Below are 22,420 nucleotides of genomic sequence, written 5' to 3'. Positions count from 1 at the left end.
TATTCTAATGTACTTTATAAATACTTCTATTATAGAATAGATCTATTTTGATACTTCCAAAATTTAAAATTTATATTTTAATAAATGTTGGCCATCCCTGCTTGAAAGTGAACAACTAATGACTAATTCTGGTACGATTCTTGATGATAATAATTCTTACATATTTTTTTACATAATTTGTTATCATAATTGCGAATACGCAAATCACTAATGATAAATATTTTCTTACGATAGTTATAGAGAATCAAACAACTTATTTTTGTTTGTATTTAAGATTTTCCAAATAAAGACGTATTTTGCGCATAGTAGTAAAAAATACTGTTTTACGTTTTAATTTCCTAAAATAAAAATCAGTGTATAATTGAATTAAATTTATAAACAACATTCTAATGACTTTTGGAATTTTTCAAGATTAAATTCATAATGAGATTTGTACCATGTGGTGTTTAAATATAAAAACTAATTAAATATTAATTTAATACTTACTTAAATTTACTTAAATATTAAGTGCACCGATATAAAAATTATTTTATATCGGTGCACTTCAAAATAGAATGTTAATTTTTTTTAGTGCAAATGCGAGGCGAGGAGTTTTAAAGCGTCTTTTTCAAGTTTTTAAAATTATAACAAAAAGTTAATGTCGAAACAGATTATTGTACATGAGAACTGAAGATATCATTTGTGTTAATTCGCACTCAATAAAAAATCAGCACATCATGAAACACTAGTTTTTATAACTTGCGAAGAAAACTTGATTCATGCCGACAATAGTTACTTTCATATTATAAAAAATATAAAAAATCGCAAAATTATCTTTAGTGATCTCTCAAGTATAATTAATTTCAGTAAGGTACTTTGAGTACCGAAACGTTACTTATAATTAGAAAAAAAGTTTAAATTTTTTAACATCCCGTAGGGTAAGTTATTGTAATGGACCGAAAATCGAATTGAAAATTTTTACATTTCTCGACGTTTTGAAGGTTTCTGAACATTTTGGCATACCTCAAAAAAAAATGGATGTGTGTGTGTGTGTGTATGTATGTATGGATACAAATTTCCAGCCACGTTTTCAGGTGCGCGGATCAACCGATTTGAATGGTTCAAAAAACATTCGATTCCTATTGATAGGGAGATGTGGTGAATAGTTTTTAGCGAAGGCAGGTCTAGCCGTTACGGAGATACGAAGCAAAGAGCGCAGAAAATACAAATCGAGTTTTTTAAAAAACGGAGTATCCGATTTGAATGATCTAAAAAAACATTCAATTAGTAATGATTGGGAGAAGTGTTTATTAGTTTTTGGCAAAGGCAGGCTTAGCCATTTCGAAGATACGGAGCTAAATGTGTAAAAAATGGCAGTTTTTCAGAGAACTAAGCGTTTGATTTAAATGATTCAAAGAACTTTCTGCTTGTCTTAAAAAAATAATTGATTTTGGAAAAAAAAAATTTTGTTTCAACTTCTTTTTCCATTTTTTTTAGAAAGTTTCAGCAATTTTCTTTAAGGCACGATGCCATACACACCACTAGTTTGTTTATGTTTTAACTAAAAATCCAGAACATTGGTAATTAAGAAGAACGTCATTAGTTTGGAATTTTGATCAAATTTTTTTATATATTATGTGCATCCAAAAAGTGGTTTTATTATAAAAATCTATCAAAATTTTGAATAATGGGAAGAGCCCGAATTTCATATCAATTCCTATAGATCGGGTCGATTATTCACATATCAGGAAGTTTTTGCAACATGCCCTAAGGCACATGTCACTTACACCTTTTCTAAGAACCTTTTTGCTAGAATAATCAGTCATTTATCCTCGTATCATCTATCTATCGATTATATTATACAACTGCACATATTTGCACAACTTAATGATATCGAGCACTAGAGCGCTGGTAAAAAAATCTGGAAAATATCCCATAGGCACCAATTAGCCGGTTCTGCGAAACGTGTTGAAATTCACGAATAGTTTTTGTTTTATTATTTTCAATCATAAATACACGCATCCATCGTTCGAACGGATTAATACAACAAGTTCCTAGAAACAGAAACTGGGCAGATCGCGTGATTCAATTTTAAGTAGAGAAGTAGTATATATTTCATTCTATGGAACAAACGGAAAACGGCTTTTATCTCGTCCCAAAGAAAGATTTGTGATGTACCTGATTGATGCTGCTAGTGGTGAAATGGTAATAATGTCAGTAGCTCATCACGATTGTATCTTACTTTATAAATGCAAAAATTGCTCCCGACGAATGATTTTTTATAGAGTCAAGGGACAAAGAAATCGCTTCACGCGCCAAGACCAAGATGCACCAATAAATAATTTCCGTATTTTTTTATAAAAAAAATTAGGTGTGAGTATAAATTCAATAATTTGTTGATGTCAAGATTTTTTATAAACCAATAATGATCAAACTTCTATAAAAATTTGTTTCACAAATTCTAACAACTATATAAAACCACATCTTTACAAATGTACCGGCAATCAAAATTTTCACTTGATTTATACTAAAAATATTAATTTATATATAAAGTTATTTAGCATTTCTCAAAATAATGTAAAATTGGTTAATAATATTTTTAATTTAAACTAAATTATAATAATTGCTAAATTATATTAAATTTTATACTTTTTTAAAAGAAAATTAAAATTGGTGTATTATTACGATTTACTATATAATTTATATCTCATTGAAAAATATGCTTATTACTGTATGTTATAATATGTAAATTGATAATTGTATACAAATTATGATAATTCCTCACGATTGTAAACATGTGTAAATATTTTCTAAGCATTTTATGATAAGCTTTGTGTAAATTTACACAAAATTAAAGAATATTTATGTATATATATATATATATATATATATATATATATATATATATATATATATATATATATATATATATATGTGTGTGTGTGTGTGTGTTCAAATCAGCTAATTCGACGAATTGAGAAATGTATTAATATTGACAATAATTAAATGAATTTTTATTTAAATGATTAGACACTTAAATGTAGTATCTTCCGACAAATAATATCGCCAAACAATTAAAACATTTTATCCATTTTAATTGCAAAAAAAACCTAATTACAATAAACTTACTGTAGGATTGTTTTTGTAAAAGAAAATCTAATTAAAATTATCGTGTACGTTTTGCTACAAATTTAAATACTCTATATTAAAAATTATTAAAATTATTAAAATTAAATCTTTTGTTTTTTGTGTGAAAAGCATAAATTCAAAAAATCTCAAATAATACTTAAAAAAACTTCACATTGTGGTTAATAAAATTTATATTATTTCATCTAAAGTTTAAAAGTTATGCTAGTTTATTCTTCTGAACTAGTAAACTCTAAAAACCTTTGAACTTTAAGACTTTAAGACTTTGACACTTTAAGAGAGTATCATTAAAAGACACCAGAAAATAATCTCCAAATTATTTTTTAAACAAATTTTAATATATGATCAGAAACATTTTACAAATTTAATATGTGTGTATTAACTGATAACTTATATTTCAATAATAGGTAATATATCTTAAGTAAAAATGATCATAAATTTAAAAAATATATAATATCTGAAATATTTATAAAAAAAACTTGATAATTATAATTAATTAAAATTTATCTTATTTACTCAATATTTAATATAATGCTAGTTTATTCTCGGGAATAAAATACATAATTTTCGTGGGTTAAATGAATAATTTTTAGTGTATTTTAGTGTTAGACCCTACAAGAACACATGACATTAGAATGAAAACTCAAGAAAAAACATTGATTCTAACAATATTGTTAAAAATATTTTTCAAATTAGTTATTTGGCTATTAACCGATACTAAACAATAAAGAAAAACTAAAAAAAAACGCAAATTCTAACAATATTTCTAATTCTTTTATATTAAATAGTTAAAAAATTATCTATACATTAACTGATAGCTTTTATTGTAATAATATAAAATATGTTAGAAGTAAAAATATATCTTTAGTTTTTTATTTAATTAATTTTTTTTAATAGTTAGGTAATTTTTTTTAATATGTTACATAAATATCGTAAAAAAAATTTATATAATGTTTTATGCTTATTTACTGATTTTTACATAAAAAACAGGAGATTTTTAAATAATTTGAAAATTTGCTTCATTTGACTTAAAAATACATACATTGATTTTTAAGTCAAATAAAGCAAATTTTCAAATTAATAAAAAAATCCCTTGTTTTTTAAGCAGTAAATAAACGTAAAACATTAAACGATAAACAATAAACGAAAAAATTATAATTTTTTTTTGTATAATATTCGTGTAATATATTTAAAAAAAATTAACTAACTATGCAAAATATGTTCAAGAAGTTAAGAATGAGCTCTAAAATGAACAAAAGACTTTAAAGAGCATCATTAAAAACATCAAATTTTAGTAATAATTTTAACCCAAATTTAAAAAAATATTTTAGGTCAAATATTTAAAATATTAACTTATAATAAATTTTATTACAATAATATAAAAAAATATCTTAAGTAAAAAATATATCCCTCGGGCTTGACCCCCACCACGTTGTCTTGACTTGGTCATATAAATACAAGTCTAGTACTAAACTTACGACATTCAGATCTTCGCATCAGTAAAGAACAGTTTGGATAAATTTCGTTTTCTGTTTGAACTTTGTGAAATATAATAAATATTAAAATATATAGTAATATATCATCATTGGAAAAAAGTTTATTTATTCGTTAATTTATTATTATATTAATCATTCACACAAAACTACTACTACTTAATTTTAATATTTTTGTGTGTCTTCTCCAATCGTGAAATTTGCGCGCCAAAAAAATAATTAGTGGGATTTCTGTTCTGATTGGATCGAGATTGTGAAAAAAAACTGTGCTACTTCTAAAAACCAGTATTAGTAAGACATTTGCAGAAATTTTGAGAAAAATGGCTGGATTGTGCAGGGTTTTTGTGATTTGCACAGTTGTTGCGATGTGGTGTGCAAATTTACAAACGGCAAATGCTGCTACTATATATAAAAGGGTAAGTGGAAATTTAATTATATTTTTATGATTTATTATAATTAAGCACATATTAAATTTGATTTTTTATTATTAATATATAAAGTAATCACAGCTATGTTTTAAATTGTAAATGAATTTCAACATGAGAACCGAAAAAAATGTTTTTTGTATTTAGAGAAAAATTTAGTATGAATTCGTATGTATTTTCTGTGATTTTATAATTTCTAAGCTTGAAATTTGGATTTTTTTTAATTTGTATTTATATTACTGTGAACTGTTTTTGCATCAAGTTAATTGTGATTATGAAATTTTTTTTGAAATTTTATTTAGTAAATAATATTTTTAAGCAAATGGATACAACTACAATAATAAGAAGCACATTTTATAATATTTAATTTTATAATTTTATATTATTTAAATACATCGAATGCACCTTTTCTCAATGCACATAATTTAATTCTATTTTTTAAGATAAAATATCAATTCATGCAATTTTGTTAGAAATTTTGGGTGCATGAAACGATAATTTTTTAGTTTATAAGTTTTTCACAATTTTATGCACATTGCACTTATTATTTTTATTATAAATATTTAAACATATTTATTCTCATATTTATACATTATCTTATTATTAGACATATTTTTTTATTTTAATTCGAATATGTAAAAAGTCCATAATTTATATCATATTTAATAAAGCAATATATTAATTAATAACTCAAATACATTTTTAAATTTAAATTATAGAGTTCAAATGAAATTATTGAAATTTTCAAAAGATTTTTTTGTTACCTTATCGTTAAGTTTAGGCATATTTTTCTAAATTCAAATTCAAAATAAACACTAAAAAAAGTTATAATTTATATTATAATTATTAAACAATATTAACTAATAATCTATTAATTTCGTTTAAATGTTTTTTTATATTTTAATTTAAATAATTTTTTAAATAATTACTTATTAATACATTTCTAAATTTTTTGCTCTTCCTATAATATTTTAAATAGACCTAACTAATTATAATAGTGAAATTTAAAATTGCTTAAAAAAATAAAATATTTTCCTATATGGAACAATATTTTTGTTAGGCCTAACTCAAAGTAAATTTGTTTAATAAAATAAAATTTGTTCTATGTTGAAAATTAAATTTGCCTAAAGAAATAATAAAAATATATAAGTATATAAACACAAAATATAAATACATAAATAAATAAAATTAATTTCTATGTGAATATTTTAATAGCCCTAAAATCAGAGCAAGAATTGAATTTGTTTAATAAAATAAAATGTATAAATATATAGATGAATGTTTATGTGGAAATTCTAATAGTTGAATTTGTTTAATAAAATAAAATTTTACCCTATGTGGAATTTTTATTAGCCCTCATAACTCAGAGAAGAATTGAATGTAAATAAAAATAAAATTTTAATAGTAAAAACAAATATGATAATCCTATTATAATTATATGACCTATAATTTGATAGTAAATACGTGTTTTATGCCATCGCAAAAATATTATATAAAAATTTATTCTAAAAAACAATTATATTTGTTACTTATGGAAATATTTAGAACTATATATATAATTTTTATTAAAGTTAAGTGCATATTCGAGATATTACCTACTGCAACTGATAAATTAATAATAAGAATTTAATATTAGATTACTGATTAAATACTTCATTCTAATTCTAAGTAAAAATTAGAAATACAATTCTAAGTAAAATATTAAAAATTTCAAGTTAATATTACAATATTAAATTGATATTCTTAAGTTTTTATTCAATGAATGAAATGTTTTATAAAAATTGAATTATTATTATTTAAAGTAAATTATTCGTCATAACTCTACAATCTTAAATTTTTATTACTATAATGGGCGTATTAAAATAATAAAACATTTAAGTAAATTATTCGACATAAATTTATAAAGTTAATTTTAATTTGTATAATTGAAGTAATGTAATAATGGAATTATTTAAATAAATAAATTTTTCAAAATAACTTAATAATCTTAATTTCGGGTATTAAAATAATTGAATTATTATTTGATATAACTAGATGATTTTTATTTTCATTTTATCAATTCCGATTTTTTTATTTTCATATAAATTTGAATCTGTCTATAGATGAGTGGTTTAAGAATTTTTACCAAATATTTGCTTCCAATTTTTTTTCCAAAACTCCGTTTCTTCGGAAGTTACAGTTCATAAAATAAGATTTCATAATACTTTATCGCTTTGTGAAAATTTAAAAATGCCTATTTAAACACCGAACTGATAAAGAGAGCATTATCATCCGATTTTGTAGAGAAGAAGTGCCTGTTGTAAAGTCGGGTTTACATGTACGGACTTGTTAGAACTTGTAGGAGATAGATCAGACAAATAAAAGACGTATTCAAATTTCGTAAAAAACATGTATGTATATTTTCACACGGTTAAAAAAGAATAAACAGTAAATTCATTACTTTTACTTAAAAGCCAGACTCAGAGTATGATAGAATCAATTTATATTCTAATCGATAATAGATTAAAAGTATAATGAAGACAAAAATAATTACTTTTACTTAACTTTTTACACGAGGTCCAAATTTCCTTACCTTTCTTATTCCTTTTTTATTATTTTTAATTTATTATAATTTTGTTTTCTATTCTAATTTTTGTTTCAATTTTGTAACAATGACTCATAAGATTTCATTGTATCATGATTGCTATTTTTAAGGAAATAAAAAAATTAATTAGATCGGGTTGCTAACTAGTATTTTTGGGTTAACTATAACATTACCAACTATCAATTTCCCCTGTATAAATATTTTCAATGTAAACCAATTCTAAAACCCGATAATATCTAGGTTTAGTTCAGAAGGCACATAAGAAAAAGCAAATCTTAGTACACCAGTAAGTACATCAAATATTGAAATGATACAGCCAATATACACAAATGCAATCAATCGAGCAAACATCGATGTCACATTGTGATTGTTTTATTGTATGTTTAGCTTATCTTTGACCCCTGAAGAATAATTACTGGTAATACGCACTTTTTACATAAGATTATACTTGGGATGACGTCTGCGTTTTACTTTTTTATCACGTACACACATTTTATGAAGAAATTCACACGGATAAAGGAATAATACTAACAGACAGTATAGACGAAATAACTTGTTACATGATGGGATGCAAATAGCTACGAAAAAATTTAGATTCAGTTACAAATTTAATTTTATTTGGAAACACGACCTTTTGTGAAATAGTTGATATATACACGTAGCTACCCCATGGTTAGAACTATGGAATTCGAATCAGAAGTTTCAGATTTGATGCTTTCCTCGGACAGCCTGATGTCAAACAGTAGTGACATTAGTTTTCACTTGGAAATATAGGTAACAATAAGTTTCCACGTGAAAATAGCCTTTAACCGACTTTGCTGCACAAAAAAAAATTCATAAGTATTGCAAAAATTGCAACAATGAATTCATCACATAGAGATACCCTTTGGGTTGCAATCTATAAGAAAGCCACTTTGTTTAAGAAAGTAGCACATTAAGTCATAGAACTCCTTAAGTTCTGATTAAAAAAAATCTAAATTTGTCAAATAAAATTCTTTGAATGTTTCTTTGTTCACCATAAACGTGTACTAAATAAAAAGTTAAGTAATAAGTTCCAAGTTTTTTTTCATTTTTAATGAAAGTTTTATATACATATATTCTTGAAATGTTTGTTTGCAACTAAATAAATAATTTAACTATTTATATGAACGTTTCGACACTGTATGCGTGTCGTCATTAAGCAAAACGAATTTAAACAAAAAAACAGCATTGTTTAATGAGAGTCAAATTAAATTTATTGAGTCAAATAAAAGTTAAATAATAAAATTATGTATCTAGTAACGAGATTACTTTTGATATATATAAATATACAAATAAAATTGTAAACACAATTTGTAAAATGAATTATAAGTCTTTTTGCATACCGTTACAAAAAAAATTATTGTATGATATGTGGGTTTTAATTATTACACCATTTTAAACGATTTGCTTATTAGTTACTATTTTCAAAAAATTCAAATCAATTTTCCCAAAATCTTTTGGCTGTTAACTTCTCAAATAATCTTAGAAAAAAACAATTTCATAACCATTTTTTATAGAAATTTGTCTTTACTTTTACTCAATTGTATTTTTGATTTAAAGTATATGTAGAAGTACCACTTCTAACTTTAACTTAAATTAACTAATTTATTATTTTTTCTAGATGTCCTCATTTTGACTTAAATAAACCCTCAACTAACTTTCAAAATTAATGAATATCAATAAGTGAAAATCTTGTTTTGTAAAATCAAACTAATAAACTTTAATGACCTCAGAAACTAATTTTTGAAATAAATTTTTATATTATTATTATTAATAAATTATAATAAATTTTTTATTATATTTTCCAGATGTCCTCATTTTAACTTCAATAAACTAAAATATTGACTAACTTATAATTAGCAAATATTGAAAACTGAAAAATCATCTATTGCAAAATCAATAGATGTATCATTAAAAATAACCTTAAAAAATTAAACTATTTTAGAATTTTATTATGAATTTCACGACTCAATAAATTTTAACATAGTTTGCATCAATATGCGCAGAACGTTATTATGTTAATATAAACATTCTATTAATTTTGCTTAAATGATTCATTAACGACTTGAATAATTCATGAGTTTATATAAAATTCATTATTGATTTAATAAGACAAGATGATAATGACATAATATATTTTAACTCTGAAGGGAAGTTTTATAGGAAAAAGCTGTTAGTAAAAATTATACGAAAATTATATAACTTTTTGTATATTTTTTAACAACAACCAAAATTTAAAGAGTCTCATTAGCTGCTTACATTTTTTAACAACAATCAGAACTTATTACACTGACTTCTTAAATGACGTGTTTTTTTGTAGATGGCAACCCAAACGGTTGTCCCATTTTTCTGGTAAATTTATTATTGCAATTTTTGTAGTACTAATAATTTTTTTATTAATGCAATGAGTAAGGTCATGGAAATATATTGCAAACTATATAATCAAGTAAAAATCGATGTCATCACTGCTCGACATCAGGCTGTCCGAGGAGAGTATCGAATCTGAAACCTCTTATTCGAATCCCATAGTTCTAACCACTAGGCCACAGCTTAAAATTGTGATATTTTATTTTATTTGCATTGGTTTTGTAATTACTTTGAGTACCCAGAAAATGAGCTTAATGATTTGGAAAAAATGTTATAATAAATTATATAGAGATCAATTAAAAACATGGCAAAATGTTTGAAAAACAATATGTAGAAGCAATTTAACAATTGCTATTTATTCATAGGACTGCAAAATTTAATTTATATTAAAAAAATATTTAAGGCTTACACTACTTCTACAGTGCAATTTAATAGTTTACATTATCCTTAAAATTACTGAATGGTTTTTGGATAAAGACAAAGATTTGCAATGTATCAACACGTTAATCGCCACGATTGTATACAAAAAAATTCAGGTGAGCCATGGTAACTTTATTAGATAATTCAGTTAAAAATGCATCAAGAAATCTTAATGTATCAAAGAATTTATTTTAGCCAAAATTCCTGAAAATTACTATTTTTTCACGTATATGACTTTCGTGGTTTTTATCTTACTGCCAAATCGCGTTTGTCTGGCATGGCTCATGAAGACATTCTTAGCGTCGGGCACATATGACTGACATAGCAATTAACGTCCTAAAGAAGAAAAAATCTATTTCTAATTCTTACCCGATCGTAATCGGTGCGATTAACTTTGAAAGATTCCGAAGGGCACATACTATTCAATTGCACAATGGAAGAAATTATCAATTAGTCCATATCATTTATTTCCGATCGGAAATTTTATGGCTCAAGCACGTAGCACTTGTTGTTAGTCATCATCCATTGAAATTCATACAACTTTAGAAATACCTTTTGTATAGAGTCATCATCGATTTGAACAATAACCGACTGAATAGATATTGATAATCGAATTTGCTTTTTATTGGAATTGTAATAACTATTGTAGATTGTTCACAAGTGTTATCACTTGTGAATTTAAAAGACGCAATTTAGTAAAGGAATAAATTGATATAACTGCAGAGAGACAAGTCTATCGTCCTATTTTATCATACATAATTACTATTTTTTACTAATACAAATTCTTCCTTGAACTTTACAAAAACAACCTACTTTTAGCGTCTGTTTTCAAAACAAAGTCAAAACCTCCTGGCTATTATTAATAACACTTCGCAAATATCAATCATTAGCACAGTGAATGTCTCTAGTTCAAAAAATAGACTTTTTGATTAAAATAGATTGGTAGAAATTGTCAATGTAAACAAACAAATTTAAACTTTCAAATTAAGAAACGGTTAGAGATGTTATTCTTGGAAAATGTGTTTTTTTATGTGAGGTCGAAGCTGTTATCTAATGTTTACAATATAAGATCATATAATAATAGATAATTAATAACAAATTATTACTTAGTTAATTTTTTATATCAAAATTAATTTTTTAGGAATTGCAGAACTCCTTTTCTGCTATTTCTATTAAAATAATTATTATAGAACCATTTGTACCTTCGACTTCGTTTGCGTGGAATTTAACAAAATAGTTAAAAGTTTTTCATTTTTATTTTAATTGTCATTTATTTACAGTGTTTTGTATTGGCTTTATTGAAATTTTTTTATATACATTATTTCGAGTTCGATTTATTTTTTGTAAATAGTGTTTTCCAGGAATTTTTGCAAAAAAATGTTTTTTCTTTGATATATTAAGTTTCCTTAATACATTTTTAAATAAATCATCTAATAGAGTTACCTTGGCCTATGTGAAAATTTTTCTGATATTATTGTGGATCTTAACGTGTTAAAACCACAAAATATATGTTACTGTTATAATTTTAGACATAAATTAATGTGACCAATCAACTAATGAATTTATAAATGATTTTATAAAATGTACTAATAAGAAAACTTTGATAAAAATATAATTTTCAACTATTTGTTACAAAAGTATATATCATTGCAATTTTTTTAATTTTAATTATTCGAAATTTCCACAGTATCAATATTTTATATTTAATGAAAACTGAACATAGGTTTACGAACTCTAGCAAGATAAAACTAGAGTTTGCCGGTTTAAAATCGGTTTTTAAAATAAATTACGAAATTTCGAAAACCGGTTTTTAGTAGAAAATACCGGTTTTCAATGTATGAAAAACACTAAAAAATTAGCGAATGTACGAGATTAATGGAAATACTGTTGTAAATTGATAGCAGTTCTTCGTTTGATTATTATTATAACAAATAATTGATTGTTTTTAATCTAATAATCTGATAATTTTTGCCAATTATTAGTTCTACTGAATAGCATAAAAAAATTATTATAAACTAGTGGGGTGTATGGCATCGTGCCTTAAGGCAAATTGCCGAAACTTCCCGTACCGTATCGAAATGTTCGAGGAAAACTGAATGTTTTCAAATAGATTATTATTAATATTGTAACATTGTTTAATATTTATAAGAATTATATAAACTGAATTGCAAAGTTGAAATTATTTGTTCAAAGTATATTAGAACTATAGTCAGAATTATAAATGAAATCTGAATTATTTTCGATATACAAAAAAAAAAAATTTTGAAAAAAAAAATGTTGAAACAAAAAATTTTTTTCAAAATCAATTATTTTGTTAAGACAAGCAGAAAGTTCTTTGAATCATTTAAATCGGACGGTTAGTTCTCTCAAAAACTGCCATTTTTTACACATTTAGCTCTGTATCTTCGAAATGGCTGGGCCTGCCTTTGCCAAAAACTAATAAACACTTCTCCCAATCATTACGAATTGAATGTTTTTCGGATCATTCTAATCGGATGTCCCGATCTCTCAAAAACTCGATTTTTATTTTCTGCACTCTTTGCTCCATATCTCCGAAACGGCTAGACCTGCCTTTGCCAAAAACTAATCAGTTCTTCTCCCTATCAATAGGAATTGAATGTTTTTTGAGCCATTCAAATCGGTTGATCCGTGCGCCCGAAAACGTGACTGGTAATTTGTATCCATACATACAATACAAAATGTTGAGAAACCTTCAAAACGTCGAGAAATGTCAAAATTTTTAATTTCGATATTCGGCCCATTACAATAACTTACCCTACGGGAAGTTAATAAAATTGAACAGTAGATAATTTCAGTCAACGAGTCTTTTCATCACATGAAATTTTCAGTAAATTTTCAACTTTTTGTAGTTTAGTTATAGCAATCGCAAAAAAATCGAAAATGAAAATTTTTATATATCTTTACGTTTCAGAGGTTTCTGAACATTTTGGCATACCTTAGAAAAAATGGATGTATGTCTACCATTAGTTTATCGTTTAAATTATTCGAGCAAATTGTTTGTTTTCTGACAACCCCATACCGGTTAAAACCGCCCTCCGAAAAAATATTATTCGAAAACGGGTTTTTTTCAAATGTCGGTTTTCGCACAAACTACTTGAAACCTTCCAGGGCTGCATAATCTTGCAAATCGACTTGAAAATTCAAAGAATTGCAAGCCGACACTGTCCGGCTCCCGTAGACGTGTTTTTCTATCTATTACATTTATTATGTACGCTTCTTTTTGTTTTACGCCGCAAAACGAAGATCACGAGGGATCTCCAACAAACCGCCTAACCGTCAGCCGTCAGCCGTCATCCGTCATCCTTCGACGGCTCATCATCATCGGCCGAAGCGAAGGTCAGCTGACGCAATAGAAAAAGGCGATTTCATTTGCTCATAAGTTTTATGTTGAACCTACCTACATACATATATGTTATGTTGTGCGGTTTGTATTGTATTGTGTTTATGCTCTACAACGTGAGAAAATGCATACCGCACATTATATGCGTAATGCTAATTAGGCAGACGACTGACTTGGATATACAAATTGATCTGACTTGTGAGGCTGCGGAAGAGAAGGATTCACATTTCGTTGTTTTCAATAAAATTAAAAATTGTACGAGAAACTGCAACTCTGACTATTACAAAAGACACAATATTTCCAATAGAAACTTTCTATCGAACGAAGGCATTAAGAAAACCTATTAACCATTTGTTATTAACCACCTATTAACCACTGTGGTTGAAGAAAATACTCTTCATGGAGAAGTGGAAGAATTTTGTGTATTGACCATGACCATGTCATGCGTATAAAACAATGATCATTTGCTATTTAATTTAAAATTTTTGAGGAAAACAAAATATATTCTGGAATGTCAAGTTGTTCAGAATATGTGTATGGCATCGTGCCAAGGCAAATTGCTGGAATTTCCCGTACCGTAATGAAATGTTCGAGAAATATTAAATATTTATTAATATTCAACAAATAGGTTATTACAAATATTGTATCTTTTACTATCCTTATTTTATAGGCAAAATGTAAAAGCTTAATGAATTGGACGACGACGTTTATTTAACTTAATCAATCGGTTTTTAAAATGAAGGACAATATTTATGAGAATTATATACTGAATTGAAAAGTTAAAATTATTTATTTGAAGTATATGAGTGATGTTTAGAACTTTAGATAAAATTAGAAATAAAATCCCAATTATTTTGGATATCCAAGAAAAAAAATTAGAAATTAAAAAAAAATGTAATAAAAAAATCCCCAAAATCGTTTCGTCAATACAAGCAGGAAGTTTTTTAAATCATTCAAATCGCAATAATAGTTCTCTCAAGAACTGCCATTTTTGCACATTTAGCTCCGTATCTCCGAAACGTCTGGAACTGCCTTTGCCAAAAACTAATAACCACTTCTCCCCATCATTACAAATTGAATGTTTTTTAGATCATTCAAATCGGATGCTCCGATCTCTCAAAAACTCCATTTCTATTTTCGGCTGGACCAATTTTTGCCAAAAACTAATCAGCACGTCTCCTTATCAACAAAAAAAAGAATCGATTTTTTTTTGATCATTCACATCGGTTGATCTGTAAGTCCGAAATCGTCGACGAAAAATTGTATCCACACATACACACACACATAATTTTATTCTAAGGTAACTGAAACGTAAATTTATGCAAAAATTTTCAATTTCAATTTTTGGACCATTACAATAACTTACCCTACGGGAAGTTAATAAAAAGTTTTACTTTAACGCAAACTCTATAACTTTCCCAAAAATATAAATTGATCAATTCTATAAATAACTTCAATTACAAATGTGATATCCAATTTGCATTCATATAAAAATATTTTAACCTAGATCATATTTAATTTATTTTCAACCCTGATCTTCTGATCTAAACTGGTTTAGAACATATCATCAATAGATAAGGCTAATGTTTATTTACATTTGTTGATTTTTACTGACGCACTTGTGATTTATTCGAATTAAAAAGCGATACAATTAATTCTCTTTGGCAAATGACGCAAAATGCTTATATCATTAAATGCAAATATGAATAGTAAATACTAATAGCGTACTTTTGTATATTTACATGATAAGTGTTACAGATGCTAAAAAAATATCGTTTTTGTGTTATAATAGTTAGATTCTTTACTTGAATGGTTACAGATTATTAACTTCCCGTAGGGTAAGTTATTGTAATCGTCCAAAAATCGAAATTGAAAATTTTTGCATTTCTTGACGTTTTGAAGGTTTCTGAACATTTTGGCATACCTCAGAAAAAATGGATGTGTGTGTGTGTATGTATGGATACAATTTTCCAGTCATGTTTTCGGGCGCACGGATCAACCAATTTGAATGGTTCAAAAAACATTCGATTCCTATTGATAGGGAGATGTGCTGATTAGTTTTTCGTGAAGGTAGGTCCAGCAGTTACGGAGATAAAGAGCAAAGAGTGCAGAAAATAGAAATCGAGTTTTTGAGAGAACGGAGCATCCGATTTGAATGATCTAAAAAACATTCAATTTGTAATGATTGGGCAAAGAGATGATTAGTTTTTGGCAAAGGCAGGCCCAGCCATTTCGAAGATACAGAGCTAAATGTGCAAAGAATGGCAGTCTTGGAGAGAACTAAGCGTCTGATGTAAATGATTCAAAGAACTTTCTGCTTGTTTTAACAAAATAATTAATTTTGAAAAAAAAAATTCAAATTTTTTTTTTCAATATTTTTTTTCAAAAAAAAATTTTTTTTGTATATCGAAAATAATTCTAGATTTTAATTTTAATTCTGACTAAAGTTCTAATATACTTTAAACAAATAATTTCAACTTTGCAATTCAGTTTATATAATTCTTATAAATATTAAACAATGCTACAGTATTTATTAACTTATTTGAAAACATTTAATATTCCTCGGACATTTCTTTACGGTACGGGAAGTTCCAGCAATTTGCCTTACACGATGCCATACACCCCACTAGTTACTTCTTTTAAATTATAAATAAATCTTTCAAATCATACAAATTTTACTGATGTAATTATATATCAACATTAAATTTAAGATTATACTAGCTGACACGGAAAAGTGTATTTTTAGTCATGCAAAAGTTTTCGAACAACTTTTTCCAATTCATGAAAAATGTAAAATTTTTGATTTTTTTTTAAATTCAGGTAGAAAATGAATACAAGTGATATCTTACTAGATCCCTCTCTTCTCTACGTGATATTTTGTGATTTTTTGTCAAACCCTCCCCTTAAAAGCATGATTAATGAACGCCCCAAAGGATGACTTTGAGTAATTGCTTAGTTTTTAAGAGGAAACCCAATGGTTCACCTTTTAGTTGTATACTACAGCTACTTTTATGAAAAAAGTGAAGTAAATCCAATATATCAAGGATCATTTCTCCAAGACGATATACCATCTGCTCCGTCTACAAATTATTCTTTTTGGCTAAATTGGATATTTATTTATAGCCCATGGCTCGCTTCCAATACAGCTTGATTTACTGTCGTTTAAATCTGTTCTCTCTTTGAAGTTACCGTCTAGTCCACAATAATTTAGAAGCAGATTTGAATTTGTCGCCTAGATCGCGACTTAAATTGGTATAACAATTATAAGATCTATGCATTGCTTTTTAATTGATGTAATTTATTGTAAAGGAACAGAATGGGAAATTGATTTAAGTTGTTTACGTGGGTAATGAAGTATTATGGGTATCATTTCATGTTTTTTTAACCATATATTGCAGATAATTGGAAATCCTGATAATCTTGGTCACCTTTCCAACAAACGAACAAATTTTATTATTGCACTTGTTTGAATAGAAGAAATGAAAAATAGTGGTTTATTGAGTTGTAATTATTGTCAAATAATTTGTATTCTAATAATAATGATTTATTATTAATTAATTGAAAGAAAGATTATTTTTGTATTGAAATTACGAACGCCCAAATGAGCTTCTACGTCTGATCTGAATTTATAAAGTTATTTACCAAATTGAGTAGAAAATTTCATAAAAATGATAATCTCAGCAGTTCTGTTTATATAATAATTATTACATAACAAATGAGATTATTTAATATAGTTATTTACAAAGTGTTTTTACATAATTATATATAGAATATATTACTGCTATTTATAGGACATGTAAGTAATTATTAATAAACACGTTGTTATTTTAATTATTATGTTTATTTGCGTTCTACGCATAAAACAAGCCACAAGCATTTTTTACGCACAAATATATGAAATAGAAATTTCTTATTGTACCAAAATTGATGGAAAGTAAGTTCCACATAATAATTAATTATAATATATGAAGGCATTGCCATAATAGAAATGAAATTTTACTAATTAGTAAAAATTAGTATTCTATTAATAATAAGTATACTTCTATTATTAATAAAAGGATAATTAATCTAACTGTCTAAAATAAAGAAATTCAGCTTAGGATTTAAAATAGAAGTCATACTTCAAAACATTCTATACAAATCGACATTACAGAAAATACAGGGTGTGCCATTTATATGTGGTCTGTTGAATAACTTGAACAATTTTTAATAAATTTTGATTAACTTTTTTTTATTATCAAATTTAAAGCCTTACATTTTTTTCTTAACAATTTGATAATACAATTTTTTTTATCAAAATTCATTAAAAATTGTTCAAGTTATTCAATATTTCCCTTGCAATTTATTTTATCAAAAATTTCAATTTAAATAACAATTAGTTACTGTTTTACACGCATGACGAGTATACTCGCCAATACACAAAAAACTGTTATTTCTCCTTGACGAGTATATTCGTCATTAATAATCAGTTAACTGATTAATAAGTGTATTTGGCACTCTGCCTTTGTGATTTTAATAGTTGAGGTTAATATTTTTCAAAATGTATTTCAAATTGTTGGGAAATTAAGTTTAATAATAACAAACAGTAAGTGTCAGATTCTAATCAGATTCTAATTGTCAGAATAGTTGAATTAAAGATATAAAATGTTGAAATTGTCATATTTATCTTCTATATATATGATATATATCATATATTAAATTTTGTAAAATTGTGTATAATAATACCAAACAGTAAATCAAAGCATGTGTCAGATTCCAATCAGATTCTAATTTGACACTAATTTCAGAATAGTTGAATTAAAGATATAAAATGTTGAAACGGTCATATTAAACTAATAATAATAACAGGTATACAATTATATACTATGTATGAATATATTATATTTTCAAATTATCTAGGATATAGATATTTTTGTATGATATCTCATACCAGACACTTCTGCCTCAACGAAATATACAAAATGTACAAATGAAAAAATATTTAAAAATTCAGATTCAGAATTTATTCAAATTCAATCAGAAACACAAATATCTAGATATGAGACAGGTCTAGACAATAATAAAATATAATATATTCATAATCATGAGATAGGTTATTATATGACAACTTACCAAACGTCAAAATCTGTCAAATTGCACAAGAAACTTTAGCACATTGTATTGTACTTTACACTAGCACATTTAGTTGTATACAAGAATTTAATGAATATACTTTATTAAATGCCATATAAAATAAAATTTCTGACTTATTATTATTATTGTTTTCTTTTACAGAGTCCTTTGCTAGCTACAGACGTTTCCAAAACGGACGACGGAAGTTTTAACGCTTGCAGTAAACGTACGCCCTGCGGATGGGGAGTGTACCAACCTTTCACGCGAGTTGTGAGCTACTTCATGAGGAACACGTAAGTCAAATAATAATAATAATATAATAAATATAATTACAGTGGTACCCCGATATACGAGTTTAATTCGTTTCGTAACCACGCTCGTATCTCGAATCAATTTTTTCCATATAAATAGATTTGTTCGTTTCAGCACTGTGGTTTTTGTTCAGTTTTTTTGAATATTAAAAATAAATTTGCTATTTATTTATTTATTTTTTAATTATTTTTTTCTATTCATTCGTGATATTGCGGAAATGAGTTATTCAAGTTTTGGACAATTTCTATGCTCGAACTATCACAAGTTTTTTGAGGTAATTTTCAACAAACTTTTAGAGCTCAGAAAGGTGCTTGTAAATTAATACTCTTTTTGTTTAAACACAGTACATATTTATGATGTGTTACTCGCATACATCCTCGCCAACCTCATATTTTTTTTTAATAATTTCGCATTTTATTTAAAAAAACTATTCAGTTGGGTCCGAAGTCTAATCAAAGAACTTACAACAAGATTCTTGTATATGAAGTAGTCTTGAAACCGATATGAACATAAGGTATTTCTCTATGGGGTAGAATATGTCAAGCAAACAAGCATTTTGCAAAGGTCATAAAATAAGTCTTAAAAAATATTAGAAGCACCGTAGAAAATATGATAAAAAATTTACATTATCTATCAAAACTCCAATATATATATATATATATATATATATATATATATATATATTATATATATATATATATATATATATATATATATATATATATATACAGTAACTGAAGTAATCAGCTGACATGCCTCCAAGTATTTGACAAAACTGGAAAACCATTCCAATCAACTTGCGAAAAGCTTGCTTTCCTCAAACATCCTTAAAAGTGTTAAATGATATATATTTCTTATTATTTTTTCTGTATTTTTTCCATATATTGTTCAAACTTAAAATAAGTACTGCATGCAGTACAGCATGCCTTTCCAGGCGGTTTATAATTATGTGAAAATAAAAAAACTCGTTTTAATTGATTGATTAAGAGACATGACCCTCTTCTTTAGACCCATAGATATAAATGTAAATAATATTTTGTAAATGTACATGAAGCAAAAATCACTATTATTTAAAATTAAATTTTTAAACGTTAAAGTAATCCTCGTGGGTAAAATGTTAATAGACAATTAATATTAATATATAATTGAAATGGCTAAATTTAAAATAATTTTCTGTCATAAAACAACCACAATTTTTCTATTGTGGTAGAAAAATTATTGTATCTTTATTGGCCTTGCTACTTAAAGCATTTAGCCAGATACAATTTTTTTTACATTCTATCTATCTTTATATATATTATGTGCTACCTTTTTATATGCCCTATTCTATCCAATTTTCTTTATTTTGCTCTTTACAAATGATATTTTCAGTTTTCTTTCCTTCTAAATCTGACCTCTAACTTTAATCTTGCTTTTCTTATTACTTTCAAAATCAACTTAACAATTCAAATTCTATTTAATTTCAAATAAACTATTTTTAAATCTACTTCTTATTTCTATTTCTATGCAATTTAAAAGCATCTGTTCAAATTCTAATATAACTCTAAATTTCAAATTTTATGCCAATGCCAATAACCGAGACGAAGATCTTTGGCGTGTGAGTCGGGCACGCTACTGACTGAGCTATTCCCGCATTGTTAGAAAAATGAAATCATTGTTAGAACTGACGAAACTTTTCATGTTTCCATTTTGCCATTAACATTTTTGTAGAAAACCCTTACTCGCTTAAAGCTGGGGTATATCGATTTTTGCAATTTGTCGAAGCAACGAATCGTTACTTTGGCGGCTCTTACACCGAAACACTCGTATGTTAGGTCGTAAGGGGACATCCATTAATCACGTGACCCCGTTTTAAGAATTTTTAGGTCGTTTCTCTCGCCTTGGTGATACAAGGCGATATTTAAAATTACCTCTGAACATTATTAAGTGTATTTTTTGTACCTAGAAAAATCATAAAGTTTTGGAATAATTTTGAAACATTCAGATTTTTTTTTAAATCTCACATGATATCTTACTAGACCTCCTTTCCTCAAATGATACTTTGTGATTTTTTATTAAATCCTCACAATTTAAGCCTCACGTGAATTATGGACGTTCCCTAAGTCGGCGTGCCACTGCATTTTAAAATTCATCGCCTTTGCGTAATAAAACCTTTTTACTGTTGTATGTATTATATTATATTATTATATCGATTTTCTGTTCCATTACAGTTGCAGTTGTCTGCCCGACCAGACCTGCTCCCGTTCCGAGGACGACGTCTCCGTGTCCGCCTACATCTACCGGTGCACGACGACGCCGGCCGTCGACCACCGGGCGGGCGACACCAACATTTAACGCAAACGAACTTCTTCGTCTTAGAAGCAACAACGTAGTCAAAACAAAGTGAACAAACACTCCGCGAACGCACTCGGCAAGGTGCGGTTTTCGAAATGACCTTGCGTGACTGCTGCCGTGCTCCACATTAAGAACATGATCCTCTCCCCGTTGTTGGAGGGCCACGCTGGCCGTGGGCTATAAGGGAGATACCAAACAGTATAAATGTGAATCATTAATCAATCAATCAATCGAATCCATCAACATTGGAACTCAATTGGAAAACTGATCTGTGGCATCATCTTGCACACAAAGGTCATTTTGGGGGGAAAAATATTTTTTCCGTTCTACAAGCGCACGTCTAATTTTGCCATCAATAATTTATTTGTACAGTATTCATATACATTCTGAACTGAAGCTGTTGTTGCCAACGAGAAGATGTGGTGGCATGTGTTTATGTATAACATGACTTTATATTAAATATGTGTACATAGGATTTTAAATTGTATATATTCAAAAAGCCATTGAGAGAATATGCAGTGCAATATTTAATACCAGTTGTTATAAGTTATTAAAATACTCAATTGTACATTAGATTGCTATGCTTTATCTTAATTTAATTTTGTATACCTACATATATATGTAAGTCAGTATTGTAGATTATGTCAGATTTATTTAATTATTATTTAATAAAATATTTACACGAGTACTACAGAATTTTATTCACGAAATGTAAGGCTTTATATTTGTACTAGTATCAGCTATATAATTCCATTTACCATAATTAAACATATAAGCGTTTTTAAATATATTTTCAAAACATATTATTTAACAATGAATTTATGTAGATATTGAGAGAAATTTAAATGTCATGAATTTTATATTA

The 22,420-nt window shown here is 26.5% G+C and overlaps 2 protein-coding genes across 3 annotated transcripts in view; one reads left to right on the top strand and one right to left on the bottom strand.

Annotated features, from left to right (window-relative positions):
* The window catches only part of LOC113366304 (gastrula zinc finger protein XlCGF57.1-like), a 113,652-nt gene extending 94,591 nt beyond the window's left edge, over positions 1-19,061 (bottom strand). For both annotated transcript variants that reach the window (XM_026607892.1, XM_026607894.1), the window contains exon 1: positions 18,910-19,061. The gene's annotated coding sequence lies outside the window, so the exon portion shown is untranslated. The remainder of the gene's footprint in view (positions 1-18,909) is intronic.
* On the top strand, positions 4,814-22,233 carry LOC113366306. The gene is made up of 3 exons (XM_026607896.1): positions 4,814-5,035; positions 19,072-19,202; positions 21,432-22,233. The coding sequence occupies exons 1-3, from the start codon at positions 4,940-4,942 to the stop codon at positions 21,553-21,555; spliced, it is 351 nt and encodes a 116-aa protein (XP_026463681.1). The 5' UTR covers positions 4,814-4,939; the 3' UTR covers positions 21,556-22,233.
* The last annotated feature ends 187 nt before the right edge of the window (positions 22,234-22,420 follow it).

The sequence above is a fragment of the Ctenocephalides felis genome, unplaced genomic scaffold (genome assembly GCF_003426905.1).
Source record: "Ctenocephalides felis isolate EL2017-DRISC unplaced genomic scaffold, ASM342690v1 CF-g0.4_SCAFFOLD_01170, whole genome shotgun sequence".
NCBI classification, from domain to species: domain Eukaryota; kingdom Metazoa; phylum Arthropoda; class Insecta; order Siphonaptera; family Pulicidae; genus Ctenocephalides; species Ctenocephalides felis.
Note: the sequence above shows the minus strand (reverse complement) of the source record. Positions and strands in the feature narration are given on the sequence as shown.